Below are 22589 nucleotides of genomic sequence, written 5' to 3' on the forward strand. Positions count from 1 at the left end.
GAGTCATGCCCACTTCTCCAAAATAATTACATCCAAATATGTATAAAAACCACATATTTAATTGAATTTATTTAAGTACCAACCGGGTAAATTCAAAAATATTTTGTATTAAATATTAGGTAGGTAATGTCTTACAAAGGCAATTATTGAAGGCACAATGTGTTTGTTCTAAATATATTATACACTTATAACTATTAAAATAACTGTTTCAAAAGAAAGATTGTCCTCTTCGATTCACCACTTCTTTGCTCACTATCTTTGTGATTTGCACAATTTATATCCGAAAGCAACAGCAAACTTATCAAGTCTCTTTATATATTCTATCTATTGTTACATTTCATTATTACACATTTAAGCGACTTGTTTGTTCGATTCGCTACACTTCCGAATTACCGAAATAACTATGTATACTAATTTATAATACAACGGCACTTTTTCTTTGGTGCAAGAACTTATGATTATGAAAACCAATTGATTTAGTTACACTACGTCTATACAGATATGGATTTACACATATTTTCTTTAAATTAAAAATTAATTTTAGACTCGAAACGACACTGATGACCCATCCACCATTTCTCGATATCCGTATAAGTTTGAGTTTTCTGCATAAACGGCACACTGTGCAATTTCTCGCAGAGATCACAGAATGGTGAACGATAACTGAGGCGATAATATCGGCGCCACCAAAAGTAACGCATATATTCCTCTGGATGTGTAGCCACATAACGCAGATAAGCAGCAAGCTCTGCAGCATTTTCGTAATCTTCAGCATCTATCACAGAGTGTGGCGGCACGAAGCGACTATAGTCGGCACCACCAAACACAACCGGTATGACATTGCGTTTCATGGCATTATACAGCTTCTCGGTCACATAGTCGTTGCAGAGCGAATTTTCAAAGGAAAAGTAGAATTTATAACTTGTATCCAATAGCTCATCGCATGCACTCGAGGTATATGGGCAACTGTAAGTAGAGATTTGTGTTTATAGTTGAATGGGTAATTTAATTTATATAAATAGCAAATCGACTTGAGGTCTGGACACAAATTCAAGCTTAAATAAAAACATGACCTTTTCTACGTTAGAAAAAATATATTATGTTGGTCATCATAAGAAAGATCTTATGAGCATTACGAAACCCAATTTCATTGTCTTGTTCTGCTTAAAATATTTTCTGACACACGTATTCTTGAATTTTTTTACTCTAACAACAACCAATCGATAAAGACTCTTTATTTACATGTTGAAGTCAAGTTTTTTTTCTCCTAAACTACTATCGATTTTTCTTAACCATACCAATATTTTGGAATTATATGTAAAATGAAGACCTTACAGGTTAAAACATTCCTTAATCTAAGTGCTCTTGAATCTAGTACTCAAATATCGTCCATCTGTTATCTACTCCAAGTACACTTCAGATGGTTGACAACTCGTTTAGAAATATCTAAACCTCCCATTCTCCCAATATCCGAAAATTTCGGATAAATCGATCACTTATTTCGAAGCTTTTAGGAGTCAGACATTATGTTCGTTGTAAACACCAAGTGGGTCGAAGGTCTGTATTTGAAAAGTTTTCCATAAATTCCGATCTTAAATCCGCATATAAACCTCAAACGACTATTATCACGTATAAAGTTCAAACCTTGTTTTTCGATGTCGAATATATGGACTTAGAGATCAGTCAAAAAACAATTATGCAAATGTGGGTAAACTGGGTCTACCAACAAGAACAAAGTAAAATACACAAATTTGTTCGAAATGGCCACTTTTTTCTTATGCAGATAATTTTATGTAATTTCTTATTTGAACAAAATGGCAACCACGGCTCCATTAGCATATCTCCACCCGTTTAAGCCAATTCGATGGCCCGATTAATCATTTTGGCTGCAATTTCGGCTGTAGCGCGCTGGATGTTGTCTTCGAGCTCTTCGAGCATTACTAGTTAATTGGCGTAAACCTTTTAATTTAACATATTCAGAAAGAAAATAATCTGGTGACTATTTGACTGAGCCATTTCTTGAAATTAACGAGTCGAGAAGCTTTGCATGCGATGTATCCATTTTTAGACGAGGCGGCTCACCCCACTTGTTGGAAATAGAGAACATTCGCATTGATTTCATCAAATTCCGAGAAAAAGTCGGTCAACATTGTGTTAAAACTTGCGCGCGCTATGGTAACGTCATTTCCTGTCTCATTTCGAAAGAAATAAAGCGAGACTCCACAATCCGCGGATTTGACTCACCCCAATAGCGACAATTGTGTTTGTTGACGATTAAATGGAGCACTGACAAAATTTGACACAAATCCAAACTTGATCGCCACGAGCACTCAAAATCACGTCGTCCCTATTGGTAGACGCTGTAAGTGTATGTTCGTATCGAAATTCCATCACGTTCGCAGTACGAGCATGCGGAACTCCATGATTAGACTCAGTCGAATTTAATAATTTATTTTTTTTTCGATTAATCAATGTAATAACTTAAAAACACATGAAAGATTGCCACATATGTATGTATGTATTTGAAATTTTTAAGTTAAAATTAAAAAATAATATCAGCTCTCAAACTGCTCCACACTGTTATTACTTGTAAATTGCTAATCATCAAGATTATAGAACCACACCACACCTAATGAAAACAATAGTTTGTTTATCTTATCAAATTAACGATAAATACGAATTAATACCGCTATGACAGGTATGAGTGTAGCACTGGAACAATTCAACTAACGTGTTGTAAGTTTCCTGTTTCGAAAATAAGGCTATTAGGTTAGATACTATCTTATCAGACTCATAATCTCTCAACCGAATAACAAAAGTAGTATTAATAAAATTAGTGGGAAAAACGCTTCGTTCGTCCACTATTTACTGTTAGTCACATAGTTTCATAGTTTTTCCATATTTTTTTTCCAAACAACTCACCTGAAATTTCCACATTTCCCGTAAATATGCACGTCGAGGTGCTGCTGCAAGGCGGCCGCCAATTTTTCGCGTTTCGACAACGTCTCACAATGCGATACAAACCAAGCGGCCATCCGTGTTTTACCCGCCCACAACTGCCAAACGCTCGTGTCATTCCACACGTCCGGTACTTGCCGCCAATTGGTGTGCAATGCCGGCGCCACCACAGCGCCGGTTTCAATATCTTCGAACATTTGATAGGGCCACAGCAAATCCGAGTCGAGGCGATAGCTCATGGTCAGAATATAGAAGCCACCCTCATCGGAGAGCACATGTTTGGTCTCGCCCGGCGGTTCCATTAAGGCAAACACATACAGTTGTTGCGGCGCACGCACATGCGGCACCGATTGCAGCAAAGGAAACGGTTCTGCCACGTGAAAGAGCACTGCATCGTACATTTCGATGGCGGGCAAAAAATCACGATTATTCGTCAAATCACAACGGTACACCGGACAATTCATTTTACTGCGAAAGTAATCGGGTCCGAGCGTATCCTCTTCGAAACCCCAACGTTTGTTTTTGAAGAAACTATTCCATAAGAGTATGGTACGCGGTCGTCCCGCATTGACGGCTGTTGCTTCATTTTGCACATGTTGTTGATAGGCGCGTAATATACGATACTGATTGAATTCGGGTGCATTGCTTAGCAAGTGAACAATACCGAGAAAACTAGCACAGATCACAAGTATCACCAGTAGCACCGTACACTTTTTGCGTTTATACATCGTGTCCTTCGTTGCGTACGCGGCGCTTTTGACTGCGCTCGCCTCCTCATCACCACGACGCTCGAGCAACATTGCGTCAATGGACTCGTGTTCGGTGTAACGCATGGCAGCGCTAGCCAATGAGTATGTGCTCAATTCAACCAACTATTGGACACCGAAAATATGCGTCTATATGTCGGTATGTACGAGAGTGTAGCCGTATCGATAATAGTTGCCTGATTAGCTCACTATTTTCCACGCAATGCCGGCGCTTCTCAGTCCATTGCTGTGTAATGCTTGTGATTAGATAAGCATTTGCGGTTGACGCCAATAAATACAAAATAGATCATAATCAAAATACTTAATCATTAGTAGATACTCAAATCATCTGGCAACACGTCAAACTGTGAAGTTTAATTTTTTCTCGGTTCTTGAATTTGTGCTTAAATTTATTAATATAATTAAAGAAAGTTTACTTTTAATAAGTGTAATCTAAAGCTAAGTATTTGTGCTAATTTGCTTTTGTGTTATATTTAAATTTTAATTGTATTTTAACTATTTTCTTAAATTCTGGTGCCGAGTCTTTTAAATCATTTGTTGTTGTTAACAATTATCAATTTTATTTCCTACTTTGCAATTGTTTGTGCGATTGCATATTGTTTTTGTTTTAATTTGCTCTTTTTCTTTTGATTCGTCTTTTTTTCTTTCATTTTTGCTCACAGCTGTTTGCGTGTTATTTTTAAGTGGCTCAGTGCTTCTCAAACTGCTCACTATTATATTGGTTGTGATCTCGGCTAATTCAGTATAACTATTATTGTTTTTCTATTTACTATTATATCATATTTTAATTTTTATTATTATTTACTATTCTGTTTTTTCCTTCAATTTAAATTTTTTTTTTCATAATGACTTGCAATTTTCCGAATTGTACTATTAAAGGCGATTCTGATCGTTTTGTTTCTTGTTGGCTTTGTGACGGGCTTGCCCATCTTAAATGTGCTGGATTGACAGGTAGAATCTTAGATTCTATTCTCGATGGAAAGGGTCTGCGCTGGTCGTGCTTAAAGTGTAGACCGACAGATATTGAATTATTTAAAGTTTTTAAACAGGCGCGCAATAATTTTAAAGAAATCGGTCGAGAACTTCAAAACCTTACAGAAAAATTTAAGCATTATGAAGTGTTGTTTCAATCATTTAAATGCCTAAATGATCAAGATGATAATGCTAAGCCTTCATCAAAACGTAAACGTCCGTCTAATGAGGAACCTGCCACTTTGTCCGTGAAAAGTATGTCACCGGTGAAATTAGACCTTATTAATCTCTCATCTCCTTGCCCTCAAGGAGAGAAGCCTTCCTCTTCAAAAGTGCTTAATCCTCCGAAAACAATTAACGATAACCTTAAGCGGAAAACTATTCAGGATCCGCCTCCTATTAACTCTGAGTTTGTGGCAAAAAATTTGGTAGTAATACCTCAACGAAAATCTATTTTCGTTTCGAGATTCGCTTCGGATACCACAATCGAAGATATAAAGTTTTACATCTCGTCGAAATTAAAAATTAACGATATTGATATTGATGTGAGAAAATTTAACTTTAAATACGAAAGAAACATATCTTCTTTCAAGATTGGCGTTTCAGCTGTTAATTTTCAATTGCTACTTGATGAATCATTTTGGCCACCTGGTGCTTTCGTGCGCGAATTCGAGCAAAAGCAACAAAAACAAACTGTAATTGCTCATATTCCAAAAAATGCCGCGGATTCAAAAAACTAATTATAAAAAATTCATTACAAATTCACTATCAAAATGTAAGGGGTTTAAATACAAAATTAAAAGAATTGTATTTGAACAGCACTAATTGTAATTTTAAAGTCATCGCTTTTACTGAAACTTGGCTTAAACCTCATATCTTTGATAACGAAATATTAAATAGTGAATTTCAAATCTTTAGATGCGATCGACTGAACAGAGTCGGGGGGGGTGTATTATTTGCTGTGCATTCTTCAATTCCATCTGAAGAAGTAGAAGTTCCTCATGCGGACTTTATTGAATTTAAGTGCATACGAATTTGTATTAATAAATGTTCTATTTATCTAACTTTATCTTATATTCCGCCTCAATCGGACTTATCTGTATATACGCAGCATGTTTCTTTAATAAATAATGTTTTTTCAATTGCTAAGAATACTGATTACATAATTGTTCTAGGCGATTTCAATTTACCGTGTGTATCTTGGAAATCTGTTGACGATTGCATTACCCCTTTTTGCACTCGTTTAAGCTTTAATGAGTTTTTGGAAGAAATGTCTGGGATGGGTCTTAACCAAATTAACTTAATACCGAACAAGTTTGGTAAATTCTTAGATTTGGTCTATGTTGATAATACTTCAACAGTTTCTGTGGTCCGATCTGATCCTTTAGTTTTGCCAGAGGACTCTTATCACCCTGCCTTGGAAATTAATATCGAAATCATAGACGAATTACTTGTATGCAACAAACAGGACCTTTGTTCTCGGTTCAACTTTGCGAAAGCTAACTTCAAAAAGATTAATTGTGAACTTTCTAAATTGACTTGGCCTGATTATAGTGGTAATATTGAATTAAATGTATCACATTTTAATGAAACAATTTTTAATATTTTTGAAAGATTTGTTCCGAAATGTTTTATTATCAAAAGAAAAAGTTCAAATTTGTGGTATTCGAATGAGCTATGTAAATTAAAAAATAAAAAAGCTCGTGCTTTTAAACTTTATAAAAGAACTGGAGCTCTTGTTGACTATTTAAAATATTCTAAATTGCGTCGTCAGTTTGAGGAACTTAACAAAAAATGTTATAAAAACTACATAATCAAAGTAAAAAATAATATTATTCGTAATCCGAAATTGTTTTATGGTTTCGTTAACTCCAAACGCAGGATTTCAAATTTTCCGTCCGCGATGAAATATAAATCAACAATGTCATGTGACAATTATATTATTTCTAATATGTTTGCAGAATTCTTCAAATCCAATTATTGTTCAAACTACCCTATGAATGTGCCATATCATCAAGTGTTATGTCCGAGTACTGTAATTAATACACCAATTATTTCTGAAACAGATGTCTTAAATTATTTAGTTACGTTAAAAGATTCGTTTAAATATGGCCCTGATATGATTCCCTCAAGCTTTCTTAAAAATTGCGCAAAATATATCTATCTGCCCTTAACTAAGCTTTTTAACCTATCTCTTAAACAAGGTATTTTTCCGTCAATGTGGAAAAACTCTTTTATATTACCTTTGCATAAAAGTGGAGTTAGATCATCTGTTGAGAACTATAGGGGGATAGCTAAAATGTCAGCTATACCCAAACTTTTTGAAGCTATTGTCACTGACCAAATAACTTTCTTAATCTCTCCTTTAATTTCATTCTCTCAGCATGGATTTTGTAAAGGGAAATCTACAGTAACTAACTTGCTTGAATTTGTAAACCATGTGTCAATGGGTTTTAGGGATAATAAGAATACTGATGTTATATATACAGACTTTAGTAAAGCATTCGATAGAGTAAACCACTCAATTCTTTTGCAAAAACTGAATCTTCTTGGTTTTCAACCAAGACTTCTTGAATGGGTATCCTCATATCTTACTAACAGAAAACAACAAGTTTTATTTAATAATACTTTATCCGATTCAATTAGTGTCACTTCAGGGGTTCCACAGGGTAGTCATCTCGGCCCGATTCTGTTCTTGTTGTTCATCAATGATATACCTTCAGTAATTAAGTTTTCAGAAATTTTATTATATGCGGATGATGTAAAACTTTTTAAATCATATACTTCTCATAACGAAAGGACTGAGTTGCAATCGGATTTAAATAATTTAGTTACTTGGTGTCACAAAAATGATATGCCACTGAATCTTAAAAAATGTAAAACGATGTGCTTTTCCCGTAGAACTGTTGATCTTTCCCCCTATGTAATAAATAACTTCAGTTTAGAGCAAGTTTTTAGCTTTGTTGATTTAGGAGTTAATATGGACCCTAAACTAAATTTTAATTCTCATGTAAATTCAATTGTCTTAAAAGCTAAAGTTGTTCTTAGCTTTGTTAAACGTTGGTCTAAAGAATTTAGTGATCCGTATATTACTAAAATTCTTTTTACAACATTGGTAAGGCCTATATTGGAGTATGGTTCTGTGGTATGGAATCCTAGCTATCAATCCCATTCTGATAAGCTTGAGTCCGTTCAAAAACAATTTTTACTTTTTGCTTTAGGCCACTTACATTGGGATTCAAGATTGAATCTTCCCCCGTATACTAGTCGTTTAAAACTTATAAATCTTCCCACACTCACTAGTCGCAGAGAAATGCTAGGTATAATTTTTCTAGTAAAACTTCTGAATGGTTTAGTTTGTAGTTCATTCCTTTTGTCTGATATTAAGTTTAATGTCCCATTGCGTTCATCCAGGCAGTTTAGACCATTATTTCTAAAATCTTCTAGAACAAATTTTGAGTTAAATGAACCATTCTGCCGAATATGTCATGATTTTAATTCGCATTCCAGCACATTTGATCCATCTGACTCAATATTTAGCATCAAAAAAACTATATTGTCTTCTCTTAATAAATAATATTCAGAAATTTTTAACTTTTTGTTTTTATAAATTTTTAAATCTCAGCTGTTGAAATGTTTCTTTCTGTAGCTGAGCAGTTTGAGAACCGGACGCTTAAAAATCTCTTGCCTTTCTAGACTCGGCAAATTCCGCTCGTATGCGGACTGCGCCCCACGCGTCGGTTGGGCGGGAGGAGGGTAATCGTTTGGGTTAATAAAATAAACAATCGTTACGTATGTATGTATGTATGTATATGTGGACAAGAAATTTGTTGGTTGTAGAACATATTCAAAATTTCTGGCCATTCACAAATATTTACCTACATATGTTTCGTACATCACCAAACTGAAGTAAATTTCACTATCTCGGGCCTAAACAAATATAAACACAAGGCTAAGCACATAGTGCATTTGACAGCAAAGAAATGACAAAAAAAAACATTTTTGTGTGATCGTCAGGCTTACCAGACTGATCTGATGATTTGTAAAAAAATATATGCGCAGATTTTCGAATTTTAATTATACTCTCGCAACAAAAGTTGCTAAGAGAGTATTATAGTTTTGTTCACATAACGGTTGTTTGTGTCACCAAGAAATAAAGTATTAAATACGGGGTTTTATATATATAAATGATCAGGAGGACGAGTGGAGTTGAAATCCGGATGTCCGTCCGACCGTGTGTCCGTGCAAGCGATAACTTGAGTAAAAGAGATATCTTAGTGAAACTTGGAACACATGTTCCTTGGGACAGTGAGAGGGTTGCTTTCGAATATGGGTAAAATCGGACCAATGCCCTGCCCACAAAATGGCGAAACCCGAAAACACATAAAGTGTCATAACTGAGCCATAAATAAAGTTATAAAAGTAAAATTTGGTACAAAGGATCGTCCAAGTAAGGGCCATATTTGGATGAAATTTTTTTGGGAAAGTGGGCGTGGCCCCGCCCCAAAATAGGTTTTTTGTATATATGTCGCAAACCAATAAAGCTATATAAACCAAATTCTCTGCAGTCAGTTCTCTTACGTACCCACCATACACCATGAAAATAGTTGAAATCGGATAATAACCACGCCCATCTTCCATACAAAGATTAGGTGGAAAATTACTAAAAGTGAGTTAACTCACTAATGAAAAACGTCAGTAACATTAAATTTTACAGAAGAAATAGCAGAAGGAAGCTGCACCCAGATTTTTTTACAAAATGAAAAATGGGCGTGGCATCGTCCACTTATGGGTCAAATACCATATCTCAGGAGCTGCTCGACAGATTTCAAAGAAATTCGGTATATAATATTTTCTTCACACCCTGATGACACGTGTGGAAAATGGATGAAATCGGTTCACAACCACGGCAACTTCCCATATAACTCAATTTCGAATTCCATCTTATTCCCTCACATTATAATATATACATAAGGAACCAATGAAGATAGCGAAATAAAACTTTACACAAATACTGTATATGATCTGTGGCACCACTTGTGAAAAAATCGGACTATAACTCTTCAAAGCCCCGGATATCGAATATGAAGAACTCTCCGAAAATTTTGGTAAATCTCTCAGGTATCTTTATATAATTCAGAGGAAATATTTTTCTTCCAATAGTGTGTCTCTGTACCAGAAATGGTTAAAATCGGGTCATAACTTCCCCCGGCTCTCATATACCTAATTATTGGATTTTCAAAAATACGATGGGCTTAATAGCTTATAAATCGGGTGATATGTGAAACATCTTTGCCAAATTAAATGAGCATATAATCTTAGATATAATGTATGTTGGTGATAAAAATGAGTTAAATCGGATCAGGAACTACCTCAGCCTATATACTATATATGGTGATTTTCGTTATTCTATTGGACTTTATGCCGAATATATGGGCCAAATTGTGTGTAATATTAATAAAAATATATCAATTAATTGCGACAGTATAAAATGTTCGGTGCCATCCGAACTTAGCCATGCTACAACCATCATAAATTCCTACAATTATACGTAAGTACCTCTAATCACCAAAATAATGAATGTGAAAACTAAATAAAATTACTAGCAATAAATCAAACACAAATAAAACTTTAATAACTAGACGCCCCACTGTGCACTTGTACTATAACAGCCGAAATGTTAGACGAGAGAGTAAGAGTGGCAATAGAAGGGTGTATAACCGTTATGCAAAATATGAGTAATAATGATTAATGAGTCAGCAACTACTAACGATTCTGCTTAATCTAATGTAAACTGTCATAAAACATAATTTTCGTCTATATGTACTACAATAAAAACACGCACACTTAAGTGTAGCAATGAAGCGAAACGCTACATATTAACGAATATCACGTTCGTGCGAACCATTATAATTATTGTTTTATTTTACTATTTTTGTATTTGCGATTTCAGCTGTTAATATAATTATTGCTTTCAGCAAATATTATATTTAACTATAATCGTCTGTTCCATATATGAAGTTTGTTTATTACTTCAAAAAATTAAATACACATTTGGTGTACGTACAGTAAGCGAACACCAAAAGAATACTCATTTGAAAATTACAGATGTTTCTGTGACCTTCTGATCGTCTGAATACATATAAAAGTATCTAACTTCTGTAGATAATGTGATATATCCATCAAACTTGGTGTATACCGAAATAATCAATAGATGAATAGGAAATTTTCTGTCTGCTACAACATATAGAGAGATATCTACCTTAATATTCAGATATACTGATACCTAATATAAATCAAGACCTTTGCTGTTTATTCATAGAAAATATTATCATCAAATTCTACTAACGCATATAACTAAGGATAGTCCAGCGAAAAACATAAGAAACGTTAGACGGCTCTGTGATTAAATCTAACTTAAGGACAGCTTATTCTTTTGGAACACTTTTTATTCTGTTCGTGTTTCCCTGATAAAAGTTTGTAGGTTTTTAATATATTATTTGACATATAGGAGAATAAAATCATTAATATATTTTATCCTCAGTCCAAAATATAGAAATTTAAATCGTAGACTTTGGGTCTAAATTTTGAATATATATTATGTAAGAACACTATATATTTACAACAAATATATTTACCCCGTCTACCAGTTACGCCTCGAAATAAAAACTCCTGTAAGGGTTTATGAAACATTATTAATTCGCATTGTTCTGTTTCAAATTTTTCTTCCCTGCCCATTTATTAAAAAAAATAAGTAAGGAAAGGCTAAGTTCGGGTACAACCGAAAATAAAGTCCAATAGAATAACGAAAATCATCATATATAGTATATGAAGGCTGAACCGATTTCACTCATTTTCACCACCAAGGTACACTATACCCAAAGCTATAAGCCTTTCGAATAAAGCCCACCGTATTTTTGAAAAACCTATATTAGGTACATGGGTGCTGGAGGAAGTTATTTTTAACCATTTTTGTCACAGAGACACACTATTAGAAGAGACAGATTCCCTCTGAATTATAATACATTAAAATATCTGAGAGATTTACCGATATTTTCGGTGAAAAAGTACTGAGTTCTTCATGTTCGATATCAGGGATCTTGAAAAGTCATAGTCCGATCTGGACAATTTTTCCGCAAGTGATGCCACAGCTTAAATATAGTATATGTGTAAAGTTTTATTCCGCTATCTTCATTGGTTCTTGATTTAAATATAATACTAGCAGACCGTTCCGGCTTCGCACGGGCTTAAACAAAAGTTATAACTTGTTACACACTTATACACACTCTACCATACATACATATGTATGTAGTTTCCCGTTTCTTGCGTGGGTTCGTTTTAAAAAACTAAAATGAGGAAAATTCGAAAATTTTATTTGCAATATGCTAAAACTTGATTACGACCTCTAGTCTTTGGTGTCCGATGTCTTTCTCTCTGATTATGAAGGCGTTGGGACCTCGACGCCCTAGGGCGAGCTTGTATATATCTATAATATCTAATATTTTGTTCTTCAAGCCGCTGCACACGCTCCGTACTTGACTCTCAAGCGCGTACTTGGGAGGTTTTGAAATTTTGTTCAGCAAGCAGCTTACTCGACTCTCTTGCACGCGATTGCGATGCGAAGAGCATGACTTGCAAGACGGTTTTCAGTTTCAGAATAAAATTTAACATCACGGAGACTTTTTGATACCCTCACCTGGGAACTATTTCCAGAAAGTTGAGATTCTAACAATAGATATAGCCTATGTTACTCAGGGTGAATGTTGCTTTCCAATGGTGAAAGAATTTTTGAAATCGGCACATGAGTTTTTGAGTTTATTCATTACAAATACACATACAAATGTTTCCTCCTTATAATAGTAGTATAGATTATAAAGTGAACGAACCAGATAGAGTTCAAAATTGAGTTATTTGGGAAGTAGGCAGGGTTGTGGACCGATTTCGCCCATATTCCGTCTGTGTCATCAAGATCAACTATCACTGGTAAGGCTATTTTTAGAGTGTTCGACAGAAAGAATGGCGATCGATGTACTTATGGATCTTTGCGAGTTAGTGACCTCGAATACGGAAAGTAAATAAATTTAAACTAAGAGACTAAAGTTAAAAGAGAACAATCTCTTGAACTTTATGTTTCACATTATGTTTCTACCATAAAGGCACAGAAGCTCTGGAAGACATAAATAAAAGGTTTTAAGTGTATAAACTGCGTCGTAAAAACACACACTCATAATATTGATTTAATCACAGCTGATTTACCAGCAGACACGAAATCGTCAATTTTGAGTTATTGCCCTTTAGAGATTAGCGTGTCGTGTGGATTTTTGTTTGCCATAGCTTACATATTGGTATCATTGTTGGTTGCAGCAGGCACTTGTATTTTGTATTTGTTAAATCACCCAACGTCAAATAATGGTCAATAAACACGTGCACAACGTAAACACATATGAATTGGTAGCAGTAAATATGTATGTAATTGCACACGGAAACCCACCAATTCCACGACAAGGACATGCCTTAATGGGCCGCTACATGTTCGCTCACTTATAATTAAACTAATGTACTGGAACCACAAATGATAGTTTGCATGTTCATTTTCCCCCATCACAACTAATTTATGTTTAAAATAATTACTAAGAGTGGCTTTTACTTTGACGCCTAATTGTTATGACTATCTTTTTTTATCAAAGACAATACCAATAGACCCCTGCATTCAAGGGACTGTATTTTACTGACTCAATTTGAGATTATCAAAAAGCTAACCTGTAACATGTCATGTCATTTATCTATACTTATGTGAAGACTTAATTAAAATATTTTACCCAAAACTGTAATGGTTGATTCTATCAGTAGTATCCAACAGTAACGGTACTATTAAATAATTTTATAAGATATTCAGCTCTACAAAATGTTCTTTAATTATGTTTCTGACAAAGTAGAATTAACGAAAATTAAATCTTAGTTTCTCGATAGGATTGAATCGCTATATTCTTAACGAGCATCATGAAAGAGACCATTTGAAGTACGATGTCATTTTATGGTACAAGTAAGATTTTTTCCCCATATTTCCTATCAAAAGAAGAATATTGTACGTCGCTGTTGACACGCTTCTGCTGCTTCTGCTTTCTTTCCTCAATGTTTTACGGAATTTGTCATGAAACATGCCTCTGTATCCAGTGTTTCGATGCAAGTTCTCATTTACTCTGTCGAAACGTCAAATATGTGGGCTTTGTACCAATATAGATTTATCTAAAACTATAAGCTCTAGTAGGAACTATAAAAGGAATTTTTGAAAAATTATATACACAACAGTATCAACAACACATTCAATTCTTAAGTTGGAACTCAACTTTACGTTTAAGTACTAATGCGATTTTGATTTAAAGTGTGCCACTTAGTTTATACTTTCAAAAATATCCTGTGAAAGTGGTAAGATTGTATCTTGAATAGTTTTTGAATGGCAGCGTTCTAAAGAGCGACTGATGCAGGTATAACCCGCTATAGTCGAAACTTTAAACGCGTTTTTCTCGAAACGACATTTCTCAAAACTGCTGACATCATAACTCAAAGAGAAGTTGACCGATCGACTTCAAATTTAAACTGAGTATTCTTGAATATATTTACTATACAATGACCTACGATCTTTTTGTTTTGTTGAAAATGTCAATTGGGCATTAAAAACGACCTCTTTTTACCTAAAAAGCGAATTTTTTTTCAGAACTACGTCATTTTGTTAATTTTTAACATATCTCCGTTATCTATACATACTACATTCTCTCTCGACGAACCAAAATCAAACTCTATAAGTCGCTCATTATTCCCGTCCTGATGTATGGCGCTGAAGCGTGGACGATGACAACATCCGATGAGACGACTCTTGGGGTTTTCGAGAGAAAGGTTTTGCGCAAGATTTTTGGTCCTCTAAACATTGGCAACGGCGAATACCGCAGGCGATGGAACGATGAGCTGTACGATTTATACGACGACATTGACATAGTTCAGCGAATAAAAAGACAGCGGCTACGCTGGCTAGGTCATGTTGTACGGATGGAAGAAAACACTCCAGCTCTGAAAGTATTCGATGCAGTACCCGCTGGAGGAAGCCGCGGAAGAGGACGACCTCCACTCCGGTGGAAAGACCAAGTGCAAAGTGACCTGGCTTCACTTGGTGTTTCCAATTGGCGCCAAAAAGCAAAAAGGAGGAATGAGTGGCGCGCTCTGGTGGATTCGGCTATAATCGCTTAAAGCGGTTCCTACGCCAAATATATATATATATATATTATAAAGAGAAAAGATTTGTATGTATGTTTGTAATGAATAAATTCAAAAACTACTGTGCCAATTTCAAAAATTTTTTCACAGTTGGAAATCTACATTCACCCCGAGTATCACATAGGCTATATTATTTGCTAAAATCTCAACTTCCTGGAAACAGTTCACAGGTGAGGATATCAAACAGACTCCGTGATGGAGAATATTAATCTGAAACTGAAAATCTTCTCTTTCTTGCTTGCTCTTGCTTCTTCTTCTTGCAAGTCATTCTCTTCGCATCGCAATCGCGTGCCAGAGAGTCGAATAACGAGCAAAATTTCAAAAACTGCCGAGTACGGAGCGTGTGCAGTGGCTTGAAGAACAAAATATTAGAAATATACAAGCTCGCACTAGGCCGTCGAACTCTGAGCGTTCCCAACGCCTTCATAATCAGAGAGAAAGACAACGGACACCAAAGACTAGAGGTCGTAATCAAGTTTTAGCTAATTGCAAATTAAATAAAATTTCATGTTCGAATTTTCCTCATTTTACTTTTTTTAAAATGAATCCACGCAAGAAACTGCAAAGTACATACATATGTATGCAAATTCTCTCTAACTCGAAGTTATTTTTGGATTATGGTGATTCGAGTTAGCGAAGCTCCACTGTATTTGTTTAAACCCGTGCGAAACCGGAGCGGTCTGCTAGTTATTCAATATTTTAGTTTAAAAAATCTTAAAATATGAAAAAAAAACTTCGAAACATTCGTACTTTCTTTAAAAAAAATTCACGAAAATCGCCTAATTTTTCTTGGGTTACACTGGTAAAGCCCCTTAACACTACTGCGCTTCGCAAAAACAGAAGCTAGGTATACACATCACTTATATTCCCTACATAGTATCGAGTCAAGAAGTATAGTGTCATAGGACAACATGTTCTCGATCTTATAAAGTGAGGTTAGAGAGCGTGTTATTCTGTACACCTCAACTTATATCCAAATTCCAAGCATATGAACGCGTATTTTTTTCGCGAATTAAATTTAACATTTGCTAATTTTGAATAGATTTGTATGAATGTATGCATGTGCGCACAAATAATTACTCACAACCGTATGATCGACATTCGTCATGCGGGGACACATACATATGTATGTACATACATATATACAATTTACAATTTAATTAATTCCATATTCTTATTGCACATCAAATAGTTGGACGAGAATTCTCACATTCAACACTAGAACTGTTATATTTTTACCTATTTTTTTTTTTTATTATACAATTGTATCTATTTTTATTGTTGTTTTCGTAATGTGAATGTTTACGCACAAATACACCTACAATTTGTTTGTATGAAGTCATTTTTAAATCAACCGCATGGGTGTTTTCGCAAAAGGGGCTGTTGAAATGCATTTAAAATAGCATTGTTTTTGTTGTTGATTGCACTGGGAAATTAGTTCTCAACTCATTAACATAAGTTATAAATATGAATCACAGTAAAACCATTAATTATGAATATTCATTGGTATAATTACGTGCACAGATTACTCAACAATAATTACAATGTTGTGAGAAAAACTATAAATTATCAATTTAATGAGGTTTAAATCATTTTTTTAGATTAATATGTGAAAGCAGACACTTTTTCGCGATTTTCTGTGATTTTTCACTCGGAAAATACTGGAAGTTAAGTTTTTTATTGTTTTTTTTTTTTATGGTTTTACGAGCGTGGTCCGATAAGTACTAGGTTTACATAAGAAGAACGAACATTTTGTAAATATCACGATCAAATTTCAAGGTTATCTCCTATTAGCTCGTCTCTCACTACTAGTCTCAATGATGATGGTCCAAATTTTTTTAGACCTCCGTGGTATCGATAAACAACTCTTTTGACTAAAATTTTTTCCACACTGCGCCAAAAGCTGCGCCGACCATTAATGCTCTTTTTATAATTTTCTAAAACATGCGGACACGCCCACATTCACATGCGGTCGAAACCAAAAAAAAAATACCGGTGCGTATAAGTAATTCGAGTACCGCCCACATACATACATACATGTATGTATCTTTGTAGAAATGTATTTTTGTACATATTTTCCACATTAAAATATATGTATATATGTACGTTATCTGTATGTATTTATGCATGTACATGCCTAATAGTTTTTATGAAAATGTTCAAACAATTAAGGCGGGCGCTAACGATTCTTTCGCGGTCACTTCACGTCTTTGCTAATTTCGTTATTATATGTATGTTTGTATGCATGTGCTTGCAATGAGCACACAGCGGCCGTCATTAAAGTGCAAGTGCCAATCGTTATGACAAAACCAAAGGGCGACCAACTAACTTAACAAATAAATACGTTTTTTTTTTTCGTTTCGACAAGAACAAAACCACTAATTCACTAAAATAAATACTAACTGGAGAATTTCCACACAGTTCCAAGCGCCTACAGCAACAAAATGCAACTGTTCTATAAGATGGTCAACGAGAAGGCTGGGTACTACAATTTCTAGCGCGGCGATGTAGTTCTACTACATAGACACACGCATACACACATGCATACAAACGAATAAAAAAATCGAATAGGTTTATATACAAAGCTAACGCATCTATATATATGTACATAGAGAGTACATAGTATCAGCGTATACAAAATATACAGACTATATACATATGTATGTATGTACATACTATGTACACATGCAAATAAAACTTATCACGTTTATGCGGAATATAGCAAAAAAGTGTTTTTGTTTCCATTTTTTACCGAAGGGAAAATTAGTTAAATGCCGCAATCGTGATTTTGTTTACCTTATTTATATACGTCATCACTCTTTTATGTATGTATGTATGTATGTATTCGACATAAACAACTTGAATCATTGTCACCATCATTTACTATATACACATACGCACATACATATGATTTGAATGGATTAGCCACCCACTAGCGTTGACTTTGTTGCGTGATAAACGTAACTACTTGGTATTAAAAAGTGAAAACGCAACAATAACTGAATACCTAGCGGTCATTTCCAATCTTAAACGCTTTTCTGTATACCCTATACGGTATGAGTTTATACATATGTATGTATGCAACAGATAGGGAATTTTGAATATTTTCACAGAAAACACACTTTTTCTATGTAAGATTCGAAAAACCTTAATAAAGTATTATCATCTTGAGATCTTGGATATTGATATTGTTGCTATTGTTGCTATAGCAACCGAAAATACCGTCATGTTGATACTCCTTCGTCGAATTTCTTATTATAATCATTTTGTATTAATCTTTTATTACTATGAATTCAAATACAAAGCTTGATGAATAAGAAAATATGAAGAATATTACAAAGAATCTCAATTATGCACTTATACTTCTAGAAATTTTAATCGAAATTCTTATCATACAAATCTTATAGGAATATATGTATGTATGTATGTATGTTTATATTGTAACATATGCAGTTAATAACCAATAATAAAAAGTACAATATTCGCAAGTTTAATAGAAAATACGACATATGATATATTTTAAATTTCCCATCAATTCAGTTCATCAAAGTAGGCACCAGTCATCAAGTCTTCCACGCGTATATTAAATACTTTCATCAGTTCATCAGCCACTTGTTGTCCCTCCTCGACAGACTGTTCCGGTCGAAGACATACTTCGAATTCCATAAAATTTCCCAAATTCTTTACTTTGTCCATATGTATACGAGTTTGACCATGCAGAAATAAATATCTCTCTTTTTCCAAAGTGCCCTTCACTCCATTGCTTTGCGCCAAAATCTTCTCAAGCAATGCGGGATCATCAACATCTAATCGATTAAATGTTGACAGTTTTGGTCCGGTCTTGTTGGGTCGTACATAATATATAAGTTGTGAGCGCATAGGTGGCTTTAGGTAGCGTAGTTTAAATCGACCACCTTTACTATCGTCTAAAATGTTGAAGAACACATCCTTCTGTACCAGTAACTCGCCGGTTGACTTTGTCAGTTCGCGCGCTACTTGAACACGACGTTCAAATTCTTCATCCGTGCCAACTCTAGCCTTTATCTCAACATTCCTTTCATCACCAGGAGTAATAGTTTCATTTTTAATAGACATTTTTACTATTCTACTTAATGCACACGATTTATCTACTGTAGAGGAATTTCGCAATAACAATGAATGGCGCTTGTTTGTTGTTAAAGTACTACAAAACAAGGTTAGGCATGTACGAGTGTTAACATATGTGTACATTTTGAAAAATATTTATATTAGTTTCTGCAAACAATAAAAAAAAATTATTTAAGAACATTCACAAAATTATACAAATTAAAAATAAATAAGTTCTATTATAATGATTTTTAATAACAAAATGCCAAAATTTTAGTATTTCGGCTAGAACGAAATAAACGTCATTCGTTCGCACTCAAGCAAATTTATATTTTTTTCGTTCGTTAGCACCAATTGGAAACCACGAGCTGTCAACTTCATAACAACAATCAGCTGTTTAAATTGAGTTGTGGAAATCGGTGTATTCCTTCTAAATTATTCGATTCCAAGTAAATTATTTACAAATATTTATAACATGTTGAATTAAGTAAGCTATTTACAAGTTTATCTGCTTTTAATAATTGTTTGTACAAGTATTTTTTTTTGTATAATTAAAGCATTACATAATAACATATTACATGGTTTCAGACATGCCTTTTTACAGTAACAGCTTTAGACGTATTTTGGACAAGTGGCCTGGCAAGCAACGTCTTGGTATTTATAGATTCTTGCCCTTATTTTTTGTGCTCGGTGCTGCTTTAGAATTTTCGATGATCAATTGGACAGTTGGAGAGACCAACTTTTGTAAGTTATATAGATCATATAAATTGCAAACAATTTACAATTTTTTTTATTTGCAGATAAAACATTTAAAAAACGACAAGCCAAAAATTTTGTTGAAGAAAAATTGCAAATTACGCAAGCACAAGTTCAAACACCAACCAAAGAAGTAGCGTAAAAGTACAGAATAACAATCTTGCAAAATGCCTGCTGGTGTTTCCTGGGGTCAATATATGAAATTCCTTTCCGCGGCGATGTTATCTATGATGGCTGGCTCGCAACTGGTTCATATGTACTACAAACCATTAGATGATTTAAATACATACATAGAACGAGAAATGGATGCTACAAATGTACAAAAGTTAGATATTAAGTCAACTCCGCCGGAAAAACCAAATCAAACAGATGGTGGAAAAAACTCGTAGTGTATGTTATAGTGAAGAAATTGCAATAAAATAAAGTTTGAGCATTTCTCTTTCTGAAATCATCTTATTTCAAAATATCGCTAATAACATAACAAAATTTTGACTACATTTACAAGACAAATAAGAGTTCAGAGAGACGATCAGTTTTATCCACGCATTATTGATGGACTACAACAAAATAATAAGATTTTTCGTGCTGGTGTATTATTTACACCTATCCCCCTTCTCCAAGCGCAACACAAGCTACTTCTCTGATTATTACTGACACCTTGTGGGATTTCAATTAAGAGAAGATATCATTTCATGGGACCATAAATGTATTAGTTAATTCCTGATTAACATTTGTTGTTGGATTTATTGCTGCAATGAATTTTTCGTGTGATTTTCGATGGTTTTTTAAGCAGGTCTGCTGTCGATATCCTTGTCCACAGACATCGCAAACATAAGGTTTCTCTCCTGTATGTATATATTCATGATGGCGCAGGGTTTTTCTAGAAGCAAAGCATTCAGAACAATATTGGCATTCAAATGGTTTCAGTTTCATATGCACTGCTTTAACATGTGCCTCCAGTTCAAATTTTCGTATAAACAGTCTGCCACAGTGTTCACAAGGCATTTTATCATTAGAATGTACTAGCATATGTTGGACAAGCATGAATTTCTTAGCCATACGTCGACCACAAACGTTACATTCATACTTCGTTTCGTTGGTGTGCAATTGCAAGGTGTGGTACTTGAGTGTGTAACGTGAATAGAAGAGTTTTTTGCAAATATCGCATTCAAAACGCTCTTTCAAATGCTCCTTTTCAGCTTGCTCTGCTTCAGTGGGATGTTTTGCGCGTCGATGATATTTTAGATTGCCGGATTGATTAAAGGTAGCACCACACTGCTCACACACGTATTTTGTTGCACAAGACGTATCCGAGTGTTTTAAACGTTTGTGCTTTTGCATAGCAATAAAACTAGTATATACACGCTCACATCCCGAGATGTCACAAGCGTATGAGCGTACTTCTGCATCGTGTATTTCCTTGATATGAGTGTAAAGTCCGCCAATAAATGTATATGACTTTTCACAACGATCACATTGAAATGGACGCTTGCTACCTTCGTGTACCTTACGTATATGAGCGTCCAGTGTTATTTGGTGTGCAAAGCAGTGACTACATTGCTCACATTTGAAACTGTTTTTAGTTCCTTTATTGCGACGTTTTGTCGTACTATCCAAATTCACTGTGCCTAAATTCAATTGAAACTTCTCACTAAGATTTTCCACTTTTGTACTCGTTGTTTCATTGTTATCTGCAATTCCAGTCTCAAAGGTTAGAGATCGTTTTCTAAGAGACCGCGTCGGATACTTTTTTGTTTCCAAATTACAATCGCTCCGTTCGTTGAACTGAGCTTTACATGTTTCTGCAACCACCGTTTCGGCATTAGTTTTGTGAGTTTTATAGTTGTCTTCGTCATGATCTATAGCTGTTTTATATAGTTCTTCGTTGGAATGTTCATCGTGAAAACCTTGCCACTCTTCATTGTTGCTTGCTTCGCAAATATCATCGATCTCTTGCTCATGTTTAGGGATATCTACTAGCGTGCCATTACCAAATGGATCTGGATAAAGTAGATCATTGCTTATCATTGCCACATCACTCAATGTATTTATCATGACGGATTCTGTTTCCATAAGAGCATCTTTAAGCTATAAATTTTAATGTAATTGTATTACTAAAAATGTATCTATATAAATATAACTTTTCTTACCAACAAATTGAAGCTTTCGGTTGTAGTTTGTTGTACTGCAATATTATTCTCAATTTCCTGGCAGTCTTCATCTTCAGCAATTTCAACTTTAGCTGCACCTAAGCAAACTAACTCTTGCAACTTCTGTGTACTATTTCTGACTTGATTTTTGAATGACACAAAACTTTGTAATCGTTTATAGCAATGTAAGCAAATGCATTGAGGATATTCTTGAGTTATTGTTTTCGTTTCTTCATTACTCCACTGTTCATCCATACACGAAGCAATAAATGTTGGTATTAGTTCAATATTTACAAAGTTAATGCATAAATTTTCACAATCAGATAAATTCGCTACCTCATCTACATTTGCTAAATAATTTACATTCTCTAGTTTCAATTTTTTCAAGCAAGTTCGACAGTGCTCTTTTATATTTTCTATTGTTAATACCGACATTTTAAGTTTATAAACATTTTAAGGAATAATAAAGGAAACCTTCTGCACTTTATGTTTGTTAACTATACGAAAACAATTTTTACTAGTGATGTAAAGATTTTAACGGATCAGTAAGGCAATAGAGTAGCCGTGTTTAAATTGTCAGATATTTGGTAAAAATGTTGGTTTATTAAATTTTATATGGCTTTAATTATAT

At 34.4% G+C, this 22589-nt stretch overlaps 5 protein-coding genes across 7 annotated transcripts; 2 read left to right on the plus strand and 3 right to left on the minus strand.

The window, feature by feature from the left end:
• Window positions 1–41: 41 nt before the first annotated feature.
• LOC105215488 (alpha-(1,3)-fucosyltransferase C) lies at window positions 42–17486 on the minus strand. Of its 2 annotated transcripts, none has more exons than XM_011189431.3 (3): window positions 17370–17486; window positions 2923–3961; window positions 42–966 (listed from the first exon to the last, which is right to left on the minus strand). In XM_011189431.3, exons 2-3 carry the CDS (start codon window positions 3789–3791, stop codon window positions 528–530), a joined length of 1308 nt encoding a protein of 435 aa, XP_011187733.2. In that variant the 5' UTR covers window positions 3792–3961; window positions 17370–17486; the 3' UTR covers window positions 42–527. The 2 variants fall into 2 exon arrangements, with proteins under 2 accessions (XP_011187733.2, XP_054086734.1); XM_054230759.1 differs by having other exon boundaries at window positions 2923–3951; window positions 17370–17437.
• Window positions 17487–18315: 829 nt separating this feature from the next.
• On the minus strand, window positions 18316–19228 carry LOC105215487 (uncharacterized). The gene has a single exon (XM_011189430.3). It carries the CDS (start codon window positions 19194–19196, stop codon window positions 18498–18500), a length of 699 nt encoding a protein of 232 aa, XP_011187732.2. The 5' UTR covers window positions 19197–19228; the 3' UTR covers window positions 18316–18497.
• Window positions 19229–19615: 387 nt separating this feature from the next.
• On the plus strand, window positions 19616–20256 carry LOC105215486 (small integral membrane protein 4). The gene is made up of 2 exons (XM_029042419.2): window positions 19616–19796; window positions 19853–20256. The coding sequence occupies exons 1-2, from the start codon at window positions 19631–19633 to the stop codon at window positions 19948–19950; spliced, it is 264 nt and encodes an 87-aa protein (XP_028898252.2). The 5' UTR covers window positions 19616–19630; the 3' UTR covers window positions 19951–20256.
• On the plus strand, window positions 19976–20256 carry LOC114804376 (uncharacterized). The gene has a single exon (XM_029042420.2). It carries the CDS (start codon window positions 19976–19978, stop codon window positions 20195–20197), a length of 222 nt encoding a protein of 73 aa, XP_028898253.1. The 3' UTR covers window positions 20198–20256.
• On the minus strand, window positions 20040–22486 carry LOC128921881 (zinc finger protein 726). 2 transcript variants are annotated; one of them, XM_054230750.1, is made up of 3 exons: window positions 22295–22486; window positions 21959–22201; window positions 20040–21896 (listed from the first exon to the last, which is right to left on the minus strand). In XM_054230750.1, exons 1-3 carry the CDS (start codon window positions 22391–22393, stop codon window positions 20499–20501), a joined length of 1740 nt encoding a protein of 579 aa, XP_054086725.1. In that variant the 5' UTR covers window positions 22394–22486; the 3' UTR covers window positions 20040–20498. The 2 variants fall into 2 exon arrangements, with proteins under 2 accessions (XP_054086725.1, XP_054086724.1); XM_054230749.1 differs by having other exon boundaries at window positions 21959–22486.
• Between the last annotated feature and the right edge of the window lie 103 nt (window positions 22487–22589).

The sequence above is a fragment of the Zeugodacus cucurbitae genome, chromosome 5, assembly GCF_028554725.1.
Source record: "Zeugodacus cucurbitae isolate PBARC_wt_2022May chromosome 5, idZeuCucr1.2, whole genome shotgun sequence".
In the NCBI taxonomy this organism is placed as follows: Eukaryota; Metazoa; Arthropoda; class Insecta; order Diptera; family Tephritidae; genus Zeugodacus; species Zeugodacus cucurbitae.